General features: G+C 37.3%; 2 protein-coding genes and 1 long non-coding RNA gene across 3 annotated transcripts; all 3 read left to right on the forward strand.

Annotated features, from left to right (window-relative positions):
* The first annotated feature begins 1,864 nt into the window (after positions 1-1,864).
* On the forward strand, positions 1,865-5,588 carry LOC144662662 (uncharacterized). The gene is made up of 2 exons (XR_013572496.1): positions 1,865-2,180; positions 4,791-5,588. It is a non-coding gene; the product is annotated as an uncharacterized LOC144662662 (long non-coding RNA).
* A 1,545-nt stretch (positions 5,589-7,133) lies between these two features.
* On the forward strand, positions 7,134-17,523 carry LOC144664146 (protein turtle homolog B-like). The gene is made up of 9 exons (XM_078525265.1): positions 7,134-7,215; positions 8,607-9,026; positions 10,154-10,411; positions 10,879-11,145; positions 12,691-12,996; positions 13,369-13,626; positions 14,419-14,532; positions 15,298-15,340; positions 17,388-17,523. Coding segments are annotated over exons 1-9 (1,749 nt in total). The 3' UTR covers positions 17,389-17,523.
* On the forward strand, positions 17,400-18,664 carry LOC144664147 (tyrosine kinase receptor Cad96Ca-like). The gene is made up of 4 exons (XM_078525266.1): positions 17,400-17,646; positions 17,843-17,953; positions 18,400-18,590; positions 18,641-18,664. The coding sequence occupies exons 1-4, from the start codon at positions 17,400-17,402 to the stop codon at positions 18,662-18,664; spliced, it is 573 nt and encodes a 190-aa protein (XP_078381392.1).
* Positions 18,665-20,221: the final 1,557 nt, after the last annotated feature.

Raw genomic sequence — 20,221 nt, forward strand, 5'->3', positions numbered from 1 at the left:
TGTAACACGATAAACCGAATATAAAATAGAAAATTGTGGAGTTTTCGTTACTGATTGTAAATCTTTTCGGTAGAACAAGGGATTCGATTTATTTCGGCAAACGATTTCAACCCTTAGGCAATCAGAGGTTCCATGATCGTAGGACTGCAAACTGCAAAGGCTCCAGACGAAAAATTATTCAAAACGTTGGCGTGATTGGTGCAAAGTAAACACCTCAGTCAATCGTTCAATCGTTTGATTTTCGCTTTTCCTTTCCGCTGTTATCGAAGAAACGAACCCTCCTTCTATCAGTGTTTAGGTCTGCTACATATACAATAGTTGGGGTGAGATAAAACCTCAGTACATATTGTAACATGCCTTCAGGCGAACGGTAACTGCAGATACGAATTCGTTACAATTTTTGAAAATTGGCGGCAACTGGGGCAAATCGTAGCGTCGGGCGCATCGGTTTTTCAATTTTTTTCTTTAAAAAAAATCACTCATACATATTTTTCAGTAGGGCAGTTAATGTTCTCAAAAAGGAAGGAATTACAATTAGTGTTTATCGTACTTGTAAATTGGAGCGAAACAACTGAATATTGTTACGTGACCGATGGAAACCCATTCGTTGTTTGTGGTTTCTGCGGTCTGAAGTTCTCGCATGTGATTGGTTAAAACACAAAGAACATTCCAGACATATTTTAAGTGTTCACGCTTTAATAAGGAGGGGTGTAAACAAAAAAATCAAACAAACAGGAGTTCGGTATTTGAATGTTCAATTAAGCATGATTGTCGATCGTTCAATTTTGTTCGATGAACCAAATTTTAGTTGAGTTCGTTCGATTACCCAACCCAATTAAACGATTAGTGTTCGATTATCGAGCGTTCGAGTAGATCCTGGCATATCCAATTGAACGTTCGGTTATCGAACCCAATCAAACACCAATCGTTCGATTGGGCTCGGTAATCGAACATAATCGAACTTACAATAAAATTTGGTCAATCAAACAAAATCGAACGCTCGATTACCGAACAGTCGACAATCAAACAAAATCGAAAGTTTGATTACCAAACAGTTGACAATCGTACTTAGTTAAAGGTTCGATTACCAAACTCCTGTTTATTTTTTATGTGGACATTTTGTATGGTGCACCGTCCCCCTGATTAGTCCTGTGTGATTTACTTATCAAGCAACGGATTCCGAACAAAATCGAATCGGATTAAGTTTGATTGTGGTCGATTGGTTTGATTGATTTGATTGGTTCGAAAATCAAACTCACAGCAAAACAAGATGTTCGATTTTGTTCACGAGTAAGCAAACCCAATCGAACGATTGGTGTTCAATTGGGTTCGATTGATTTTTGGTTCGATTTTGTTCGATTGGATACGCCGGGAGTAGATACGCCAGGATTATCATTAGGTAAGCAAACAGAAATCATGAAAAGAACGAGTCAGTCAGAAAATTGTATGCATAATTAATACATGGGGTTGCGCGGAAATCCTGCCCAGAGAACAGAGTGAAACCACATACCGGTAGTACATACATGTAAGCTTAAATTGGAGGCGAACCGACCAGAAACCAGTCGATCGACATGCAGGAAACCTTAGGAATGGTATTAGGTCTATTTAATAGTTCCAATACACCTATACGAAAATTATTGTTATGGACATAATGACAACTCACCTATAAAATTTTGCTTTAGTGAGTATATTTATGCTGTTGCTTGCTACTTCTCCGCAATTCCCGCCAAGGCATCAAGCTTTCCGCGCCACGGAAAAGTCGAATGTGTAACCACGTCTTGTCGTTCCCAGGTCTTTGGCAATGCGCTGGGGCACCGGGCCTCCTGTCCCAGACTCCCTCACTTTGTTTTTGAAAAGGCATGTTCAAACGACTTTCACGGTTGCAACGGAAAATGAGGGCAGCTACGAAAATACGGGTTCTTCGATCTTCAGACGAACCTATATGTACATGGAGGAGTTGAGTAAAGCTGGTTCCTTCAAGCGCAAAAACGCTTCTTCGCAATTAGTTGGGAGAGTGCGTGTAATCATCTACGTAGGTACAGGAACCATGTATGTATTCAGATGTATTTGGTTGGAGTTCGTGCTCGAGTTGCCGGTCTACATGATTGCACAATGTAGTTGAGCGGACAAGTACTTCAGCTAATTAAAGAGACGCGAATATACGTTCTGAAACCTTAAGAGTAAGTATAAGTCTTAAATGCTACATAATAATAGCTAAAACTGAGTTGCACGTAGTAGCTTTGGTCAGTGCGAGTTCATAAAATTGTGAGCTTTCTACATGATCTGCACATGATCGTGAGGTGCGGATTTTGGCGGGCTATTTGTGTTTAAGCTTTTATTGTAATGATTATGAAGTATTTGCTGAATATTGTACCGTGTTTGGACGCTTTTTGGGCCTTTTAAGCAACAAAAAAAGTTGTATAGTAATCTGTATACAGGTACACATAGCAGACAAGTACATGTACAGTGTCAGTTGTTTATAACATGTACCCAGGGATCCATATTCACAGTCGTCCGGTCGTCCGAGACGACTAAAAAATCGTATGGACGACCAAAAGATTACATTAACTCGTCCCCTGGACGACTTAAGTTTGACTTAATGAAAAAAAAAAATTATTAAGTTTTCTTATGAGTTACTTGCGTTCTGACCACTTGTCATCCATTCATAACTTTTCAAAAACAGAAAATAATTTGCAACTTTCTGTTGCGATAAAATCATAATTTTGGCCGCCATCTTGGCTGATGCGGTATTTTCCATCAATGAAATCATTGCAGGCTCAATTTTCAAGCTGTCAACCGCTGATATTTTGTACTGCAGCTGCATCCGCAAAACACGAGGCGATCGCATCAGCTGATGCTTTGATCAAAATTTGCCGATATCTTGGTGTGGCACCGCCAGCAAAGAAGAAAAAGCAATGTTAACACTTCAGAAAAACAAACCAAATATGAATAAGAAGAGCAAAAGCGTTCTTTTCTTCCGTTGTGGCAGTCGAAGAGGCCCTGGCTTTCATTTGTGCCCGCATCATACGCTTCCGTCAACATCACAAGCCGCTTGGGGGCGTGACGTTTTGTGAAATTTCTAAGCCGGCAGCCAAGGTAGACAAGTAAAGAGTCTCATTAACAAATACTTGTGAATCAAACTTTATTATAACAGATTCGTTGTCTTGTAGATTTTATGTATACACAGTGTTACATACATGTGATAATAACAAAAAAGGCAACTTTTCATTAACTTGTTGTACGGTCGCCATTCTTCACTTTTGAACGGGCAAGTAAAATTTTGCCAGGGCAAGTATATCATCTTGCATACTTGCCCGGCTGACGACTTGGAGAAAACACGAATATGGATCCCTGATGTACCGGTACATACCACATGCATATGCCTTTGGGATGATCAGAAAATTAACAGTGAACCAAGATCAATTTAATCATGGTGTATCAAAGGAGCAAGCAAATCCAATCCGGGCAAGGATTTGCCAGTTTGTTTGATGCACCATGTTCTGAGTGAGCTTGGATCATTGACTGTAAGATTTTTTCAGATCACCCCAAAGTATTGTCCCTTCAGTTGAACAACAGATTTGCCTTTTTTTGTTTTGGGTGATCAAGGGTGGGAGCTTATTGGAAACAGGGCACTTATTAGAAATAAGGTTGTTTTTATTTTCTTCAAAATATTAACTTACGAATTTGCTAGATAAAATTCTGAAAATGTTAGCCCTGGGCATACTGTATAATACATTCCAGCATCCCTTTAAAGAGGGATTTATATATCTGTACTGGAAGGGGGGTTATTTTGAGATGGAAAATGTGTTTCAAACCTTTTGATGTGTTACTTCATGTATTACTAAATTGTTTTGGTGCTTACAAGATACCAATGCACGATTCCCTCAATAGCGCGTACCTGCAGGAAATCACGGTAGTTGTAGTCATCAAGCCATGCGCAAGACTTAGCAACGATGCACATTGTTATTAGTCCCGCACATGGTTTGATGAATACAACTACCGTGAGTCCCTTCAGGTGTGCGCTAAATAGGGAATCAATATTAATAAAATGACACACTGTGAATCCTGACCACTGAAAAAAATTCAGTGGCTCAGGTGGGACAATCCACAACCTTGGGGTTACATGTCCACTGCACTACCATTTGAGCTACAAAGCCACAGATTGAAACAGCACATGAGTGAACCTCATATGATCTTACATGTGATTGTCCACTTGTAAGATCATAATATTGGAAATCAAGATAATTTTTGAAAATTTTCCAAAGAGAGGATTTTTGTGCCCTTGCATAATTTGTGTCCCTACCAGCAGCAACCTGTCCCTCTTACCTAGCATTCCCTTTGCATAGAAAAAGTGTGGTTCTGGGGACAGTCACACAATTTTATTTAACAACATTTAAGGAAAGTTAAACCAATTTAAATTGTAGACTATCTTATAACAAAGAAGCTTTAAAACAATTGAATTAACTAGCTAGATTCAAACTGTTTTTGTAAAAATCTTGCCAATCAAATCATACTTGTATGTACCCAGGACCTTAGACCATGTTAGAATATCCTACAATTTTAAGTGTCCATAAAATACCTTCTCTATTATTATTAGCTACATTTGTATCTCAAACTATTTTATCTTTCCCTAGGGAGTTTCCTTATCCTTATCCTATTCAGCCCATTCATTTAGGACTCTAGAAAGTTTTGTTCACACCATTTATTGGTAGACTTTTAATAACGCTTGTTTACAAGTCATTATTTGGGATTGGTAGTGTGATAACTTTTTTCTTGACTTTCCTTTCCAGAAAAAGAACTGACGAATCAAAGCCCTTCAAGAGGAGAGGATTATTATCATTAAGTGTCAACCATGTTTTCCAAAGAAGAAAAAAAGGGAATACATGAAGTATATGAGAACTGATAACCGGTATATGTTGTTAGAACATTTTACTGTTTGTCTGGGACACAAAACGGTGATGATGACTAGTTTGGCTCAGACACTAAGAAAATAATTATTGTACAGTAGTACTTTACCATGGGCAGAAACTTTAGTTAGTTGTACAAAGCAAAAACGTAAACTTTGCAAAGGAGAAAAAAAAAAGGTTTAAGGTAGCCCTCTGTCTGCAAAGCCTGTGTTGCAGACAAACTTAACCCTGGTAACATGTAGTCTGCCTGCGCTGTGGCCCCCTGAAGCTTGTTCCAATATCCCACAGGTTTCCAAGTATCTGTGTATTCATTTCTGATACAATACAATACAATACAACAACTTTATTTAAACACGGTAAAAAAGTTTAAAGCTAAAAGCTTGTGGGGCCGTGTACAAATTAAAAATTTAAAAAGACATATAAAAAGACATCCTAATATTGAGAAGATAAAAAAATTCACTATTATGATAGGCTAGTTTCATATTACTTTCAATATCAAACCTGTTCACACGAGACATGCTAAGCTAAAAATAATTTTATTTTGCATGACCAAATGAAAACAGTCAATGTACTCGGTGAAATCCAGTCAATTGATCAAAAGCTAGTAAATCTGCAGCCGGATCAACCTTGTTCCCAGGGTCGCTCTCCCCCTGCACAAGGTTGTAAAGTTCTGGATACTGCGTTGATAAGAAAAAAAGGCAAGGACATCTGCTAGAGTAGTGTTTAATCTAACAATTTTATTTCTTTTTGGACAGCTTTTTTATAACACAGACAGATTTTATTTTCCAGAATAAATATGGAGGGTCTAATAAATTATTTATTATTATCAATCAGAGGTATTCGAAAATAAGAGATTTCCCATAACGTGTTGACAATTGATGGATGCATTGTGACCTCCAAGAAATTCCTGCAGCCAGCTTCCAGTTTATTTCGAAGATCTCGGACATTCTACTTGTACAAGAAAAACAAAAAGGACTGTCTGCGTTATCGAAACAAGCTTCTGGTTGCCATTGTGTAGACAGACTTTATCAAGGATTTTGTGACACTGTCTGGCTGCAACACAGGCTACTACTAGAATCTTCAGAACTACATTATGTTAAAGTTTTACAGTCAAAAAGAAGCCAAGAATTTTTTTCCATAGAGTAATAAGTTTATAAGGCTCATTTGATGTTTTGTGTTCCAAATTTCCAAATGCATAATTATTAAGGTAACAGAACTGGCTTTATAAGAAAATTGCAATACAGCATGTTTGTTCCCTGCTCAGTGCTGGAAATAATATTCTGAACAAACATATTAGAAAATTGGTCAGGCATCAATTTGCATTTCAAATCAAACACTTTGATTTATTTGATTGGACAATGTCTGATGACCAACAGTAATTTATAGCACTGCTGCTAGTTATTTGGCAATATTTCACATTAAAGAGACTTTCGTCTTTATTAAGGTGATCAATATAACTGTATACTCTAGCAAGGAACACTTGGTCCATTTTGACTGCAAATCAATAACTTGTATGTAAATGCGTGGCATTTATTTTGTACTTGGTTTCTGAGAGAACAGAATAACTATGCATTTTTGTCTGGGATATGGGATACATGTAGTTCAGATAAATATTGTGCTTGGAATCTGTTTCCTTTTTAATATGTATTAGTCAAATTGAATTAAGTGATTATCATTCAGTATAATTGTTAAATGTCAGTATAAAGTATGTAAATGTGCTACTCCCCCTGGATGGGATGCTAGTCCATTGCATGGTCCCCCCCCAGCTGTAATTCGACAGAACCCATTTATGTGCCTGGGTTGAGAGAGGCACAGTGAGAGTAAAGTGTTGTACCCCGAAAACAAAAGCGCCCAGCGACGGCCCAAACCCAGGCCATTAGACCCAGAGTCGAGTGCGCTTACCATTGGGATACCATGCCTTCCACAATGTCAATAGAAAGCATTAAATTTAAATCATTAATCTAGATTAATTTTGTACCTGGATTTGGTAGATGCAGCTTGCTATACATGTAATTGGTTAAAAATTCCTTTGTTATTTATTGCACTTAACTTTTTATCAAAAAGTACAATTTATAGTCATGTTATTTGCTTTTCTTTACTTTGAAGAACAGTTACATTGCTCAGTTTCAAATAAATGTAGTTAACGTTTGTAAACTGTTGTTTTTCCAGTACTTAGTAAGTAAAAATGGCCATCAGCTTTACATTTGTGGTGAATGTGAAGCATATATGGCATTTGTTTTCAGGGCAAATATGAGCAAATTCGTGCAAATGCAGAAATTACCCCATATTTGCTACCCTGCCGTTTATGGTACGTATGTGTACTTTCAATACATTTACTGTGCGCGTTAAGACATTGCAAATGTGTTCATTTACGTAACATTTGCCAGTATTGGCAAAAAGCGAGTAAAAACGGCCATTACGGGCGTTGCATTAGTGGTGAATGTGAAGCAAATACGACATTTGTTTTCAGAGCAAAAATGAGCAAATTTGTGCAAATACAGAAATTACCCCACATTTGCTACCCTACCGTTTGTGGTACAAATGTGTACTTTCAACACAAATTTACTGTGCGCGTAAATACATTGCAAATGTGTTCATTTGCGTAACATTTGCCCGTATTAGCAAACGGCTGGTAAAAACGGCCATTACCGGCGTTGCGCTAGTGGTGAATGTGAAGTAAATATTACATTTGTTCTCAGACCAAAAATGAGCAAATTTGTGCAAATACAGAAATTACCCCATATTTGCTACCCTACCGTTTGTGGTACAAATGTGTACTTTCAACACAAATTTACTGTACGCGTAAAGACATTGCAAATGTGTTCTTTTACGCTACATTTGCCTGTATTACAAACAGCTAGTAAAAACGGCCATTACCGGCGTTGCACCTTCAGTAAATATGGTGCCAAATATGAAATTTGCTTCGGAATAAAGTTGGTCAAAGTTAAGCAAATGTGGCCTTTACGACATATTTGCTACAGATTTGCTAACCGCGAAAATCTATTTTTTCGTCCAGTGACAGTTATTTCGGATTTTTTCGTTAAACTAAATCATGTGTACAATGGAGATAGGGTTAAGAAATATTAACGGACTGATTTTACCACTCGCTTAAGCCTGGTTTTCACTAGCGGCGCAAGCACAAGCGCAAGCGCAATCACGAAAAAAAGGACAAATTTTGATCCCTGTGCTTGTGCTTGCGGCAAGCAAAAGCACAAGCATCGAAATGCAATGCGCTTGTGCTTTTGCTTGAGTCGAAGCTGTTTTCACGGTGAAATAAGAGCTGTTATCCTTGCGCTTGTGCTTGCGTAGCTAGTGAAAAAAGGCTTTAGTTTCATTCAACTTACAAAGGGAACAACGCGCAGCAACTTGGCCGTCGTTTCACATAACAACTTCGTTGAGGTCAGACTGAAATGTCCAAAATGTTTCTGCGTTAATATTCGTATGTGACTGCAAATTACGGGCTCAACTCGCGCACGTGCAGCGCAATTGGCGTACGGATAGACTGACGTACGTACATACGGACGGCAGGATTAAAAATTTTTCTTAGGTAAGGCGCCGGCCCACGCGCGCCTTTCGCGCGCGGGGGAGCCTTTCTTATAAGCAGTCATTTCCTAGAATAAAAACTCGTATAATTGTGTTGGCGAAGAAGATAAAAGCAAAACAACAACCTGGGTGTTTTTCTTTGACAGTTGTTGTGAGGTAAAAAAAATGACTTTGGTTGCGACTTGTATTTTTCAGCAGGTCTGATTCGTTTCACTTCAAAGTATGGCGGAAAGACTGTAACAGGATTGGTTGGCTCGTCGGTTAACTTCACCTGGAGCTTCTCTTTTGATGTTTATGTTGTTGATAAGGTTGACTGGGGACTGAAGAAAGATGGAGTAAATGGCTTTGAGTATAATGGAAGACTGGTTTCTCTAGACAATAGAGGCTCAGTTTCATTAACAGCCCCTTCAGCATACAATGGACGTGCGAGTGGCAGTGGTGACGTATTCTCTGGTTACGTCATCTTCACTGTAAGCTCAATCAGAAAGAGTGATCAAAGATTTTATGGCTGTATGATTTATCAATTTTATTATAATTATCGCCAAGTATTTGACTCTGTGTATTTGGCAGTTGAAGGTGAGTTCCGTTTAATGTCGCTTTGATTACGCAACGTTAACGACACATTTACCGTACACAAAGATAAGACTGACGCTACCTTTTTCATGAACAAACACCTTAACGACAGAACGTCGACATCTAGTTTCATTGAGAGATTGAAGGAAATGAAAACTCCCTAGACTTGTTGATAAACTGCGACAACACGGAAAAACGAACTTCACAGCGGACTTTGAACAGTGTACAGAAAACCGACGCATAATGACAAATTAGTGGATGAATCTTTCTAGAACCCGACTTCGCACAAAGCTACGTACGTCCACCGATGAGTACTGTGTTCTGAATAGACGCGCGCGACCTCTCTGTGACACACCAGACAGCTAGACAGAAACAGATATCTTGCAATTAAATGTGTTCTTATTTTTTAGATGGATAAGAGAACAATTCTCTAGAGAACATCATCACATAACAATGTGTAAAAAAAGAAATGAAATGGAACCTTTAAGTGCCATTTTTGAAAATAGTTTACTAAAAGGGTTCCTTAGGTAAAATAAAAAGAAATTCGAAATTTTGCGACTGTCGGACGATTCTAGATATTCGCAGACTTTCGCTCTTAGATCTATGTTCAACTCCATGTTTAAAGGGGCTAGGTCACGGTATTTTAGGTAATTCTATTTATTTTCGTTAATTAAGATCTCTAAACTTCAAATTGGCATAGCAAAAGTCTCTTATTGGAAAAATCACGGCCACATCACAAACAAGGATGATTTTCGAGCATTGTAAATGGCAATTTCAAACAAATTAAGGAAAACTTAAAAAAAGTCGGGCCGACGTTTTTTAAGTTTACCTGAACGCAATCCGTTTCAATCTTCTCGAATTTTTCCCGTCCATGCCTTTTTGGCCTTTCTGTGTTTCTTTTGAGTTCTTCTACAGTTTTAATCCTTTATTGTGATACTTCAGTTAGATCTATGACCATTTGGTCAGTGCCGAAATTGCCTAAAATTGCGTGACATAGCCCCTTTAAACTAGGATTACGTCAACTTCTTATGCAGAACAAACCCAAGCTATAACACAAGCTCGCCCACATAATGTGGTTTGCATAGTCATGATCTTAAAGCTTTGACTTCAATCAAATTCTTTTTTTGCAGAGCCGGCACCACAGGTCAACTTGTCATCAGTACTGCTAAGTTACAATGAGGGATCCTCAGTCAATATCAGCTGTACAGCATCCGGGACACCAGACCCACATGTAAAATGGATCAGAAATGGAATAGTGAAAAGTTCAGGGAAGAAAAAAGCGTTTTTGACGTTCAGTAGTACAAACAGAGCAGATGCTGGAATGTATATTTGTAGGGCAAACAACTCAGCAGGAAATGATGAAAAACAAGTAACACTTGTGGTTCCTTGTAAGTAAATTTTTTTCCTTATAGTGAATTATCCAAGTCTATCCTCACAACCTACAACGGCAAATTTAGTGCGCAGAAAGTATGGTTTCTGTTATTCGTCACCATTCAGCAAGACAATTGTTTTATAGTAGTGAATTAAATATAAGACTTCTTACAACACATAAATGTAGACTGTGCGTAGTTCAATGCAAGATGAATAAACAAAAAGATATCGCCGGCTTATTAGCAACATCAAAACTTGCCTTAAGCTCTAAGTTGTTGTTTAAATGTCAGTACTTATATTGCAAGTCATGTGCGGCTAAACAGGACAAAACCAGTACGACCACGGTCGGACGGCAATGCGAACAGGCAGGCCAATATTTCTATACAGTTACTTGCAGAACACGTGGTGGCTGTCGGCCAATGAAAGAAGGAAAAATGCATCAAATGTTACTGCGTCTGATGCAATATCACTAATCATTTTCTAGACCCGCCTACAATAAAGGATGCCAGCACATCAATTCATAAGTCAAGGATTGGTCAGACAGTGACGTTGAAGTGTGTGTCAGATGGTGTTCCTACACCAACACTCACCTGGTACAAATCTGATGGAAGCCAAGTTACCAGTGTCACGGCTACACAGAACTCAGTGATTGTAAAGACGATGGTGGATCAAGATTTTGGTGGTTACAAGTGTGCTGCTGACAATGGGCTCACGCCTGCTGACTACAGGATAGTGAACATAGAACAGATTAGTAAGTGGTCTTTGTCTTTTTCTGCTTTCTCTTGATGATGCGAGAACGGACCTCATGTACTTACTAACTTAAATCAAAGGTGCTTTGTTAGCCCACTCGTGAATGAGAATACTAAATGTATTGGTGTAGAGCTATGAAATGATTCTGTCTTTTTGTGAGCGGCATGTTAGTATAGAAGTTGTTTGAAGGGAGATATGATCACGATGGTTCCTTGTGTTTACAGCGGACGCGGGTAATCCATTCATTTTTTTTTTTTACGACAATCTATTTTACAATTTTATACGACGTCTTTTTTTTTCTTTCTCCTTTTTTATGAATCTATTAGAGATGCAAATCAAGTACTATACAGTATATTATTAAAAGGCAACAAAATTCGTCAGTTTGGCGAGCTTTTTGACGATAAATTATTTACGTATCATGACTATTGATTATCGTACAATACGCTTGGAACTATAAAACATTCAGAGACTGCTAAAATTGGACTTTATTCATACAATTGTCCTGAAATCAACCTTTTAATACCCAACACAGTCGCAGTCCACAGTTCGTGCCTGCAAAATCGAAAAATTTCATGAAAACACGGAATATCACTAGTGCTTCGAAGATTTTCATATTTTCTCTAAGATTATTTCTTCTATTTGTCATGTGAAATTCTTAAGAGCTATAAATCGAGCCATTCGAATAGGTTTTATACATACAAGCCATTAAACTTTGAACCTACGGTATCGGTCAGCACGATAAGAACATTACAAAGAAACTTATATGCTAATTTTCAGCGCAAATGACACCCAAGTCGAAGTGGCCTAGCGGTTAAGCGTTTGGTCTTCAAAACCATAGTTGATGTTAGGAGTCGCCGGTTCAAACCTCAGAGGGTTGAAACAAAAAGTTACAAAAAAAGACAAGGAAAATTAATTTATAATTTAAAGCATAAATTATTATTCATAAATTAAAGTTAACAGCCCATAATTTAATGGATAAATTATTATTCATAAATTAAAGTTAACAGCCCATCGACCGACCGACTGACCGAGTGAAAATTTGCATATCACTTTCCATAACCATACTCGTTTCATTACATTCACGAGTAAAAAGGACTAACGTATCCACTAGCCTCGTTAAGCTACAATAAAGGGATCCTCGAGCCAAGTGGCCCATATTTGCCGGAGCTTAATCCGGTTTCTGTAGTATTAAGCGGCTAGGAATATTTCTACTCCCCCCTGAATGGGATGCTAGTCCATCGCAGGGTACCCCCAAGCATTATGTCGCCGGTACTCATTTATACACCTGGGTGCAGAGAGGCATGGGTCGTTTAACTTTTGTTTGAGAACTGCCAGTCCTTGAATGGAAATGATCCTTCCCCAAAATCAAAAGTTACATTACATGAAAATTTGACATGGCGAAACGCAGTTAGATTAAATAATGAGTTTTGGTGGAGCTTCCATCAAATATGGTAATATCATATGGCTATTTTGTGTTAACATGGGGTGATTGTGCAAATAAAAATACTTAGACTAATAACGTGTTAATTATTTTTGGTCAACTAAGGATTCCCAACTACGCCGACGATGGATGAACTGCCCAGTGAAGTAACAGACGATACGATTACTCTGAAGTGGAGTGAACCACAAAATAATGACAAAGTAATCGAACAGTACACAGTATACCAAAGAATAGTGACTGACGGTAAACCAGGAGCGTGGATCAAATTACAGACAATTACTGATACCTCAGTTAGACAATTTAAAGTTGAGTTAGAGAAAGGCAAGGCATACGAATTTGTGGTTACTGCGACAAACGAATTTGGTGAAAGTAGCAAAGAAGACGAAAAGATCCAGAGAATCAAGACATTAGGTGTGTTCCTTATTAACGCCCGGAGTGGTATACGCTTAACAACGTCACTGAAACACTAGAAATAAACTTGAAATAAATTATAAGAGAGTAATGGTTCACTTTTGAGTATTTGTTATCACTAGACCTACTAGCAATCTAGGCAAAATGTCTCTATCAACTGCACTTATACAAAACACGTTAGCAATCAGCTTTTAATGAATGATTCTAACAGAGTTGAGTATTCCAAACCTAGGAAACATCTTGCATATATATACCGTATAACCTGTCAAAATAAAGCGAGCGCTATGTATGATACTGACGCCATGTGTTTCAGTAAAATGAAAACCCTTGTGATGAGTTTTTATATTTCTTACGTTCCTTTGATGTTTATAGCGCCACCAAAAATATATAAGAAAAGCAAAAGTGAAGTCGCTGTTGTGGAAGGAAACATACTTTTGTTGGTATGTGAAGCTGAGGGCTCTCCCACACCGCATGTTAGTTGGAGAAAATATGGCAAGGTGCTTCAAAGTAGCATCAATAAAACCAACTTCATCATTGACGACGCTAGTAAAGAAGACGCGGGGAGTTATGAATGTAAAGTCTCCAACTCTGTAGGAACTGTGAGTCACACGGTGGAGGTTACAGTCAAAGGTAAAAATAACTAAATGACAGTAAAAAAGAACTATCTAGCACGATCTATAGTGAAGGGTCCAACCAGTGGAAATTAACAAACGTATTTGTAAGCGTATTTAATTACTTGCATCGTTTTTCTTGTGTTTCTGTGCGAAAAGGCTTCAGGAATCGTTATTATTATGTAGACGCAAGTGTTAAACAGGAAAATAGAACACTGATAAAATTCATACTAAATTACACCCGGGACCGTAGCGGCGTATTGTCCATATCCTCACCAGTGAGGATATCGATGACGTCATTCCACACCATCACACGGCTGCCAAACTTTGCCAAACGCCGGTGGAAAGATGGCGATTGTTAAGTTCACTGAGGTCGACTGAAAATCGTTCACTGAGGAGCTGGAAAATACAAACACGAAAAAGGAAACTTCACATGACTTAAAACAATTCAAGGAGTTTCTTGCAAAGTAGTCCAAAGGAGAGATATTTAAGAAATTCCAGCCGCCAAAGCGTAAGAGTGAAGTTTACATATTGATAAGGTGTGTGCTTTCGACAGTACTGTAGGTTTTTTTTTCTTAATAATAAAACCGTAATTACAATTTGTAACAAAAATATTATTTTTATGTTCTCGTGACAAAAACAACATCTCACTCGCTCGCTGCCCTCACTCGTGAAATATTGTTTTGCCACTCGAGCATAAAATTCATATCTTCTCGCGACCTTGTAATATCCTCTATTTATTGTCCAAAAATGTAATATCGAGTATTCAAATAATTAACCTTCTAATTTATATTTAAATTGTACATTTTAGGTATGTCGTGTAACGAGACAGTTCTTCACATTGTTTATATCATTTTGCTCCTCTTGCTGTCGACAATTATTCTTGTTCTGATTATCATTCTACGGAGAATGGACAGCAGAATGGGTAAGTTGCAATTGGGTGAGGAGTTACATCGTATAAATCTTCCTGGTTATATATAGATTTTATAAATTATTGGGAGGAATTAGCACAGAGATAAATAATTCCTTTAAAGTGAACTATAACTCACACTGGTTAAAGAAAAACGGAATGAACTTGCCTAGGGAAAAAGGGACAAAGGGACGTTTCATTTATGATCCGAATCCTCCCTTTGAATGTGTTTCTTGAGAATAAGAACGGTAGAAATCATATTTTCCATTGAACTTAATAAAGGGTAGGGGGACCGGACGAGTGGCAGGTTGACCATTTCAAAGGGTTTTTACAAAATACCCGACCGGAAGCAATTGGTTTTATCTATAATATTGCAGTAATTGCTGGCAGATGTTAAACATGGTGTTAAAGTAGAGACGTTAAGTTCTTGAAACATTGGAGGGATATAATTTTTTTGGAAAAATGAGAACCATCTTCCACGAGAACAGATGAGAAATATCTTCCGTTATTCAATGTTCGAGAAAAGCTGCATTTTTTCAGAGTGAAGAGATAGAAAAAGAAAGTCATCTAGCTGATTGAAATCTAAGTAAAGGAATTTTCTGATGTAATTAAACACCTGTAGTCCCGGTTTCAGAGGGAACCGTGGTAATACATAAGGCCCACGTTTTATGCAACTTATCTGCTACAGTGTTTTGTTTAACATTTCCTATCGTTATATTAAAGACTGATTGTCAGTGCAGCTTAAAATAACGGTCGTGTACACGTTTTGCTTTATTTTAGTAACGACATATGTACGGGATGCGGCGGAGAACTTGTTGTGTTGGTAAGTAAACGAAAAAAAGCGCAAAAATACAAAATGTTTTTCTTTTTTTTCTGGAGAAAAAAAAATGCTGATATAATGTCTAACTTCCTCTGTGAGATACGCCTACAGTGAATCATTGTTGTCTTGCATTCAGCGTTTCAAAGTAAAAATAAAGTTCAACTCCCATGATTCCCTGCAGTTACGTCTCATAAAGGGAGAGTGCAATGTTGCATAGTCTGGGTTCCATCGAGAGTGAGGAAAGAAACCTTGAATTATATTTTTAGTTTTATGTACTTTCAGTGCTTTCAGCTAAGGGCCTCTTTACATGAGAGTTTTCGTCTCGGGATGATTTTCGTCCCGGGATGAATTCATCTCGGTGTCTGGTCATTGTCTACCTGATTTCGTCCCTGGATAAACTCATCCCTTTCCTGAGCACCTGAATGAAGTGTCATCCCGTAATGAAACGTGACGAACAACGCCATGTAAACAGTTCTTTCCTGGATGAAATGTAATGTAATGTAAGTCACGGGCGAGATGAATTCAACTCGGGTGGGACGACTTACGTCCCGGCATCCCAGGATGAACACGCTCATAATGAAATTTTTTTTTAATCCCGGGACGAAACTCATCTCGGCTCTCATGTAAACGAGTCCTTAGTCTAAACGAAGAAATACGGAAAAATTTCTAAAGCAAAGTTTCTGGAACTTGCCTTTATTCTCAATACCTTCGTCAGTCTGTGAAGTTTGTAAACCTGCAAAGTTTTCGTGCTGTCTTTTACTTTCGGGATGAATGACTTCGGCCATAATTTGCTAGTTTTTTACGTGAGAGAACTTTAAAATCGTTGAATACATTTTGTACCGTGGCATTTTGTCTTTTTCCTTCCTTTCTTATGACATTTTAAAGCTTTGAGAAAACTTTAAAACGTTGTCGTCGTATCGATCGGTGGATATTGTGTGTAGAGCTGAACCTGTGTTTTACTTTTTCAGCCGCTGTGATTGGTTAACCACGTCATGTGATGAACTAACAGCTGTGTAGGATTAACAATTTAGATTTAAGAACTTTGCAGAACCCTGAAAGAAACATAAACAAATGCAACAATAACACCTCTTTATTAGTTAACACAAAAAATGAGCAAAAAAGTAATAAAATAATTAAGGAAGCTCGATGTAGTTTTTTTTTGGCCCTAGGGTGGTTTTTTAAAAAATGAAAATTATCAAGGAAGCCAATCTTCGATTTTTGCCAAAATACACCATTATGATCAAGTATGACCAAAGATTAATTTTTTACTGGTCGCTTAGTCACAAAGGTTACCATAGCAACGTTTGTCGTTTTCTTTTGTTTTCAAACAAGCTTGATTTTCTCGAAATCTAGATTGACTCTTGGTATTCATTTTTTGATATTTTAAAGTTTAGTAGATTGACAAATTGTTGACGAAATTTTAGAGAAATCTGTAGGAGCGTTTTCAAGAAAATCAAGAATGAAGTTTTCAGAAAAATCCCGTTTTAATGAGAAATAGGCGCCTTTAAATTATTTTTAGTATCTGAACGCAGTTACTCAAAATGAAATATAAATATTTAAACCATCAAAGAACATTAACTGAAAGTGAGAGAGTTTTTGCTTTAATTTGTCAAAATATTTTGACTGCCGATTGTAGGAGTTACAAAAACGTAATTCTTGATCTACTCTAAAACGCTCTTACAGATTTTTCTAAAATTTTGTCTACAGGTAGTCAATCCACTATAATTTAACATATCAAAAAATGAATACTAAGAGTCAATCTAGATTTCGAGAAAATCAAGCTTGTTTGAAAACAAAAGAAAACGACCATCGTTGCTATGGTAACCTTTGTTACGAAGTGACCAGTGAAAAATGGAAGTTTGGTCATATTTGATCATTATGGTGTATTTTGGCAAAAATTGAACATCGGCTTCCTAGATAATTTTCATTTTCAAAACAGCCACCCCAGGGCTAAAAAAACTACATGGAGCCTCCTTAAATAGGTTTCATTGCCAATGCCTATGCCAAGTAATGGATAGTAAATTTAATATTAATTGTTATTTCTCACTAGAATCCTATGGCTATGTCTGAACCTCAACAGCAGACCTCTAGCATGGTCCCGCCTGGTGACTCCACGAGCCACGCATTTCCAGGCAGCGGAATCTACATGCCCCTACATCTTTCAGGAAAAAGCTGGGAAATTAATCGAGAGCAGGTCAAAACTATTAAATTTATTGGTAAAGGAGCCTTCTCTGGAGTCGCTAAGGCAACAGCGTGGAACTTGAGTGGTAACGGGGAAAACACAACGGTTGCTGTCAAAATGTTAAAAGGTGCGATTAGGAATTCTCGACTTTCGAAAAATTTAATGATTAAGGATGATTTTTTTTTGTTATCATTGTCCTGGTTATCATTATTGCTATTGCCATACTTGAATTGGGGAGAAGAATCTTCATCATCATCATCATCATCATCATCATCATCATCATCATCATCATCATCATCATCTCTATCATTATTATTATGCAGAGAATGCTCTGGAGTCAGACAGAAAGGACCTGCTGTCAGAACTGGAGTTGATGAAGAAATTGAAACCTCATCCTCATGTGATGAAGCTGATGGCATGTGTTACTGAGACTGGTAAAGAAAATACTGATTTAGTTATCAATAATCACGATACGAAATACAATGATACAGTAAATCTACATGTATATAATACTTACAATAATACTAAAAAGTAATAAAAATAACATATATACCATATAATAGTGTAAATATAATAATAATATTAATTATATAAATTTTTATAATAATATAATAATAATAATAATAATAATAATAATAATAATAATAATAATAATAATAATAATAATAATAATAATAATAATAATAATTTATAATAATATAAATACAATAGCAAATACTAGAGTCGAAGAAACTAAAACCTTGTCTTCTTGTTAGGAAGTTGATGCAACCAGCAACTTCATTTTATAGTTTCAGTTGTAGTGTCTGAATCTCTTATATGCTTACAATTCACTGCATCTCATCATCAATATAGTATTATCTTTTCTGGCATTTTATCACAGATCCACTGCTTGTCCTTATTGAGTACGCGCCGTTCGGAAACCTGCTTGGTTACTTAAGGAAGAGTCGGGGACTCAACGACACTTGCTTTAAAGACCCGGATGTGAAACCGCAAACCAGTCTGACTGCAGAACAGCTGATTAGGTTCGCCTGGCAAGTTGCTGATGGAATGTTTTATTTGTCTTCGATAAAGGTTTGGTTTTTGTTGTTTCTACTATATTGCATATCTTATTGACTCGTTAGCGTGCTAGTCCTGAAGCGTTTTAGAATTTTCTCCGAGAACTTCCTTTTTAAGCGATGAAGATCGCTTTTATGTCATCGTTCAAGTGGACGGGATCTTTAAGTCTGGCCCTCTGTTTTTGATCGCCAAGAAATCGCATTTAACTCAACACCAAATCTCCGCGTAGAACACAAAAGCAAATACTCCCGTGCAAATAAATTATAAAAGGAACAATATAAAGTATAAAGATAGATAAGCCTTTATTTAAATAGGGTTACTCCATCAGCTTTACAATAAAAACTGTTATCCTTAGAGGCCCTAGTAAAAAGTAAAAATTAAAAAGTCGCTAAAAGTCTTACAGTGTTCCTAAAATGGAAGTTAAAAAGATTAAAATATATAAGAGATACTAAGATATAAGCTAAAGTTATGTTACATTTGTATAAAATCGAAAAATTTAAAAATTACATATTATTTTGATAAGAGTTATAAATTTGGCAACCGGAGTAATAAAAAGACTTTTTCGCAGCTTCTGTCCGTACTTTAGGCGAATGCAATAAATCAGCCTGCCTTGTTTGTCTTAGTGCTACATCTCTATTAAAAGTAAAATAATTCTTAAAAAATTTGGGGACTTTTCCATCAAATACACCTACGAACTAAATTATAAACATGTCTCTGGCGTCTTGTCTCTGTCGTCTCATAGGCAAGATTCTTTAAGGCCTCATCACTGTTATGATGTTTTACGATCAGCAGTGCAGCCCTCCTGTGCAGTTTTTCTATGAGATCAGAATTGAGCTTCCCGCAGCAGTTCCACACCGTGTCACAGTAGTCAAGTACTGGGATAATAAATGACTTGTAGATGATATTTGCAGTGTTTGTGGTGACATCGCACCTTATTCGACTCAACATGCCCAATCTCTTGCCAGCCTTGCCCAAAACATATTTAACATGGGCATTCCACGAGAGGGCATCGTCTAAGACGACACCGAGATACTTATATTCTGACACACGCTTAATGAGGTCTCCCGAGACATAGATAGAGAAGTTGGTTTCAGAGCTCAGTCTAGCTGCTGTTCCAAATAGCACACGCTCTGTTTTCGTCTTGTTTAAGAAAAGGCTATTGTCACCTAGCCAGTTCTCGACCACTACAAGATCATTACTTAGAGCTTTTTGCATGCACATCCCTACTTGAGTGAAAAAGAACGGTGTCATCAGCGTACACGAAAGAGACTTATTAATTTAACGAGTTTTATTAGTTTTAGTAGAAAGAAATTTCCCAATTCTTTTAATACACAGGCCCTGTGAGCAAGACACCGTTAGACCTAAAGCTTTCTTGCGTGTGTCGTATGTCGTTTATCGGATGTCGCGCTACAATATAACGCAACTTTATTTAAACGACAACGGGAAATCTAGAAGGAAATTAAAAGATATATAAAATAAAACAACATTTTACTGTTGTTCAATTGAGCAAATCTATGAAGAAAATGTTCTATTTGCATCTTTGTGACTCCATAACTACCGTATCGCATTAATTTGACATCCAACAGATCCTCAAAAAGTCAATGCTCATTATTATACAATCACTAACATTGTGTCCTATGTCAAAA

This window comes from Oculina patagonica, chromosome 8 (genome assembly GCF_052425735.1).
Source record: "Oculina patagonica isolate OP01 chromosome 8, crgOcupat, whole genome shotgun sequence".
Classification (NCBI taxonomy): domain Eukaryota; kingdom Metazoa; phylum Cnidaria; class Anthozoa; order Scleractinia; family Oculinidae; genus Oculina; species Oculina patagonica.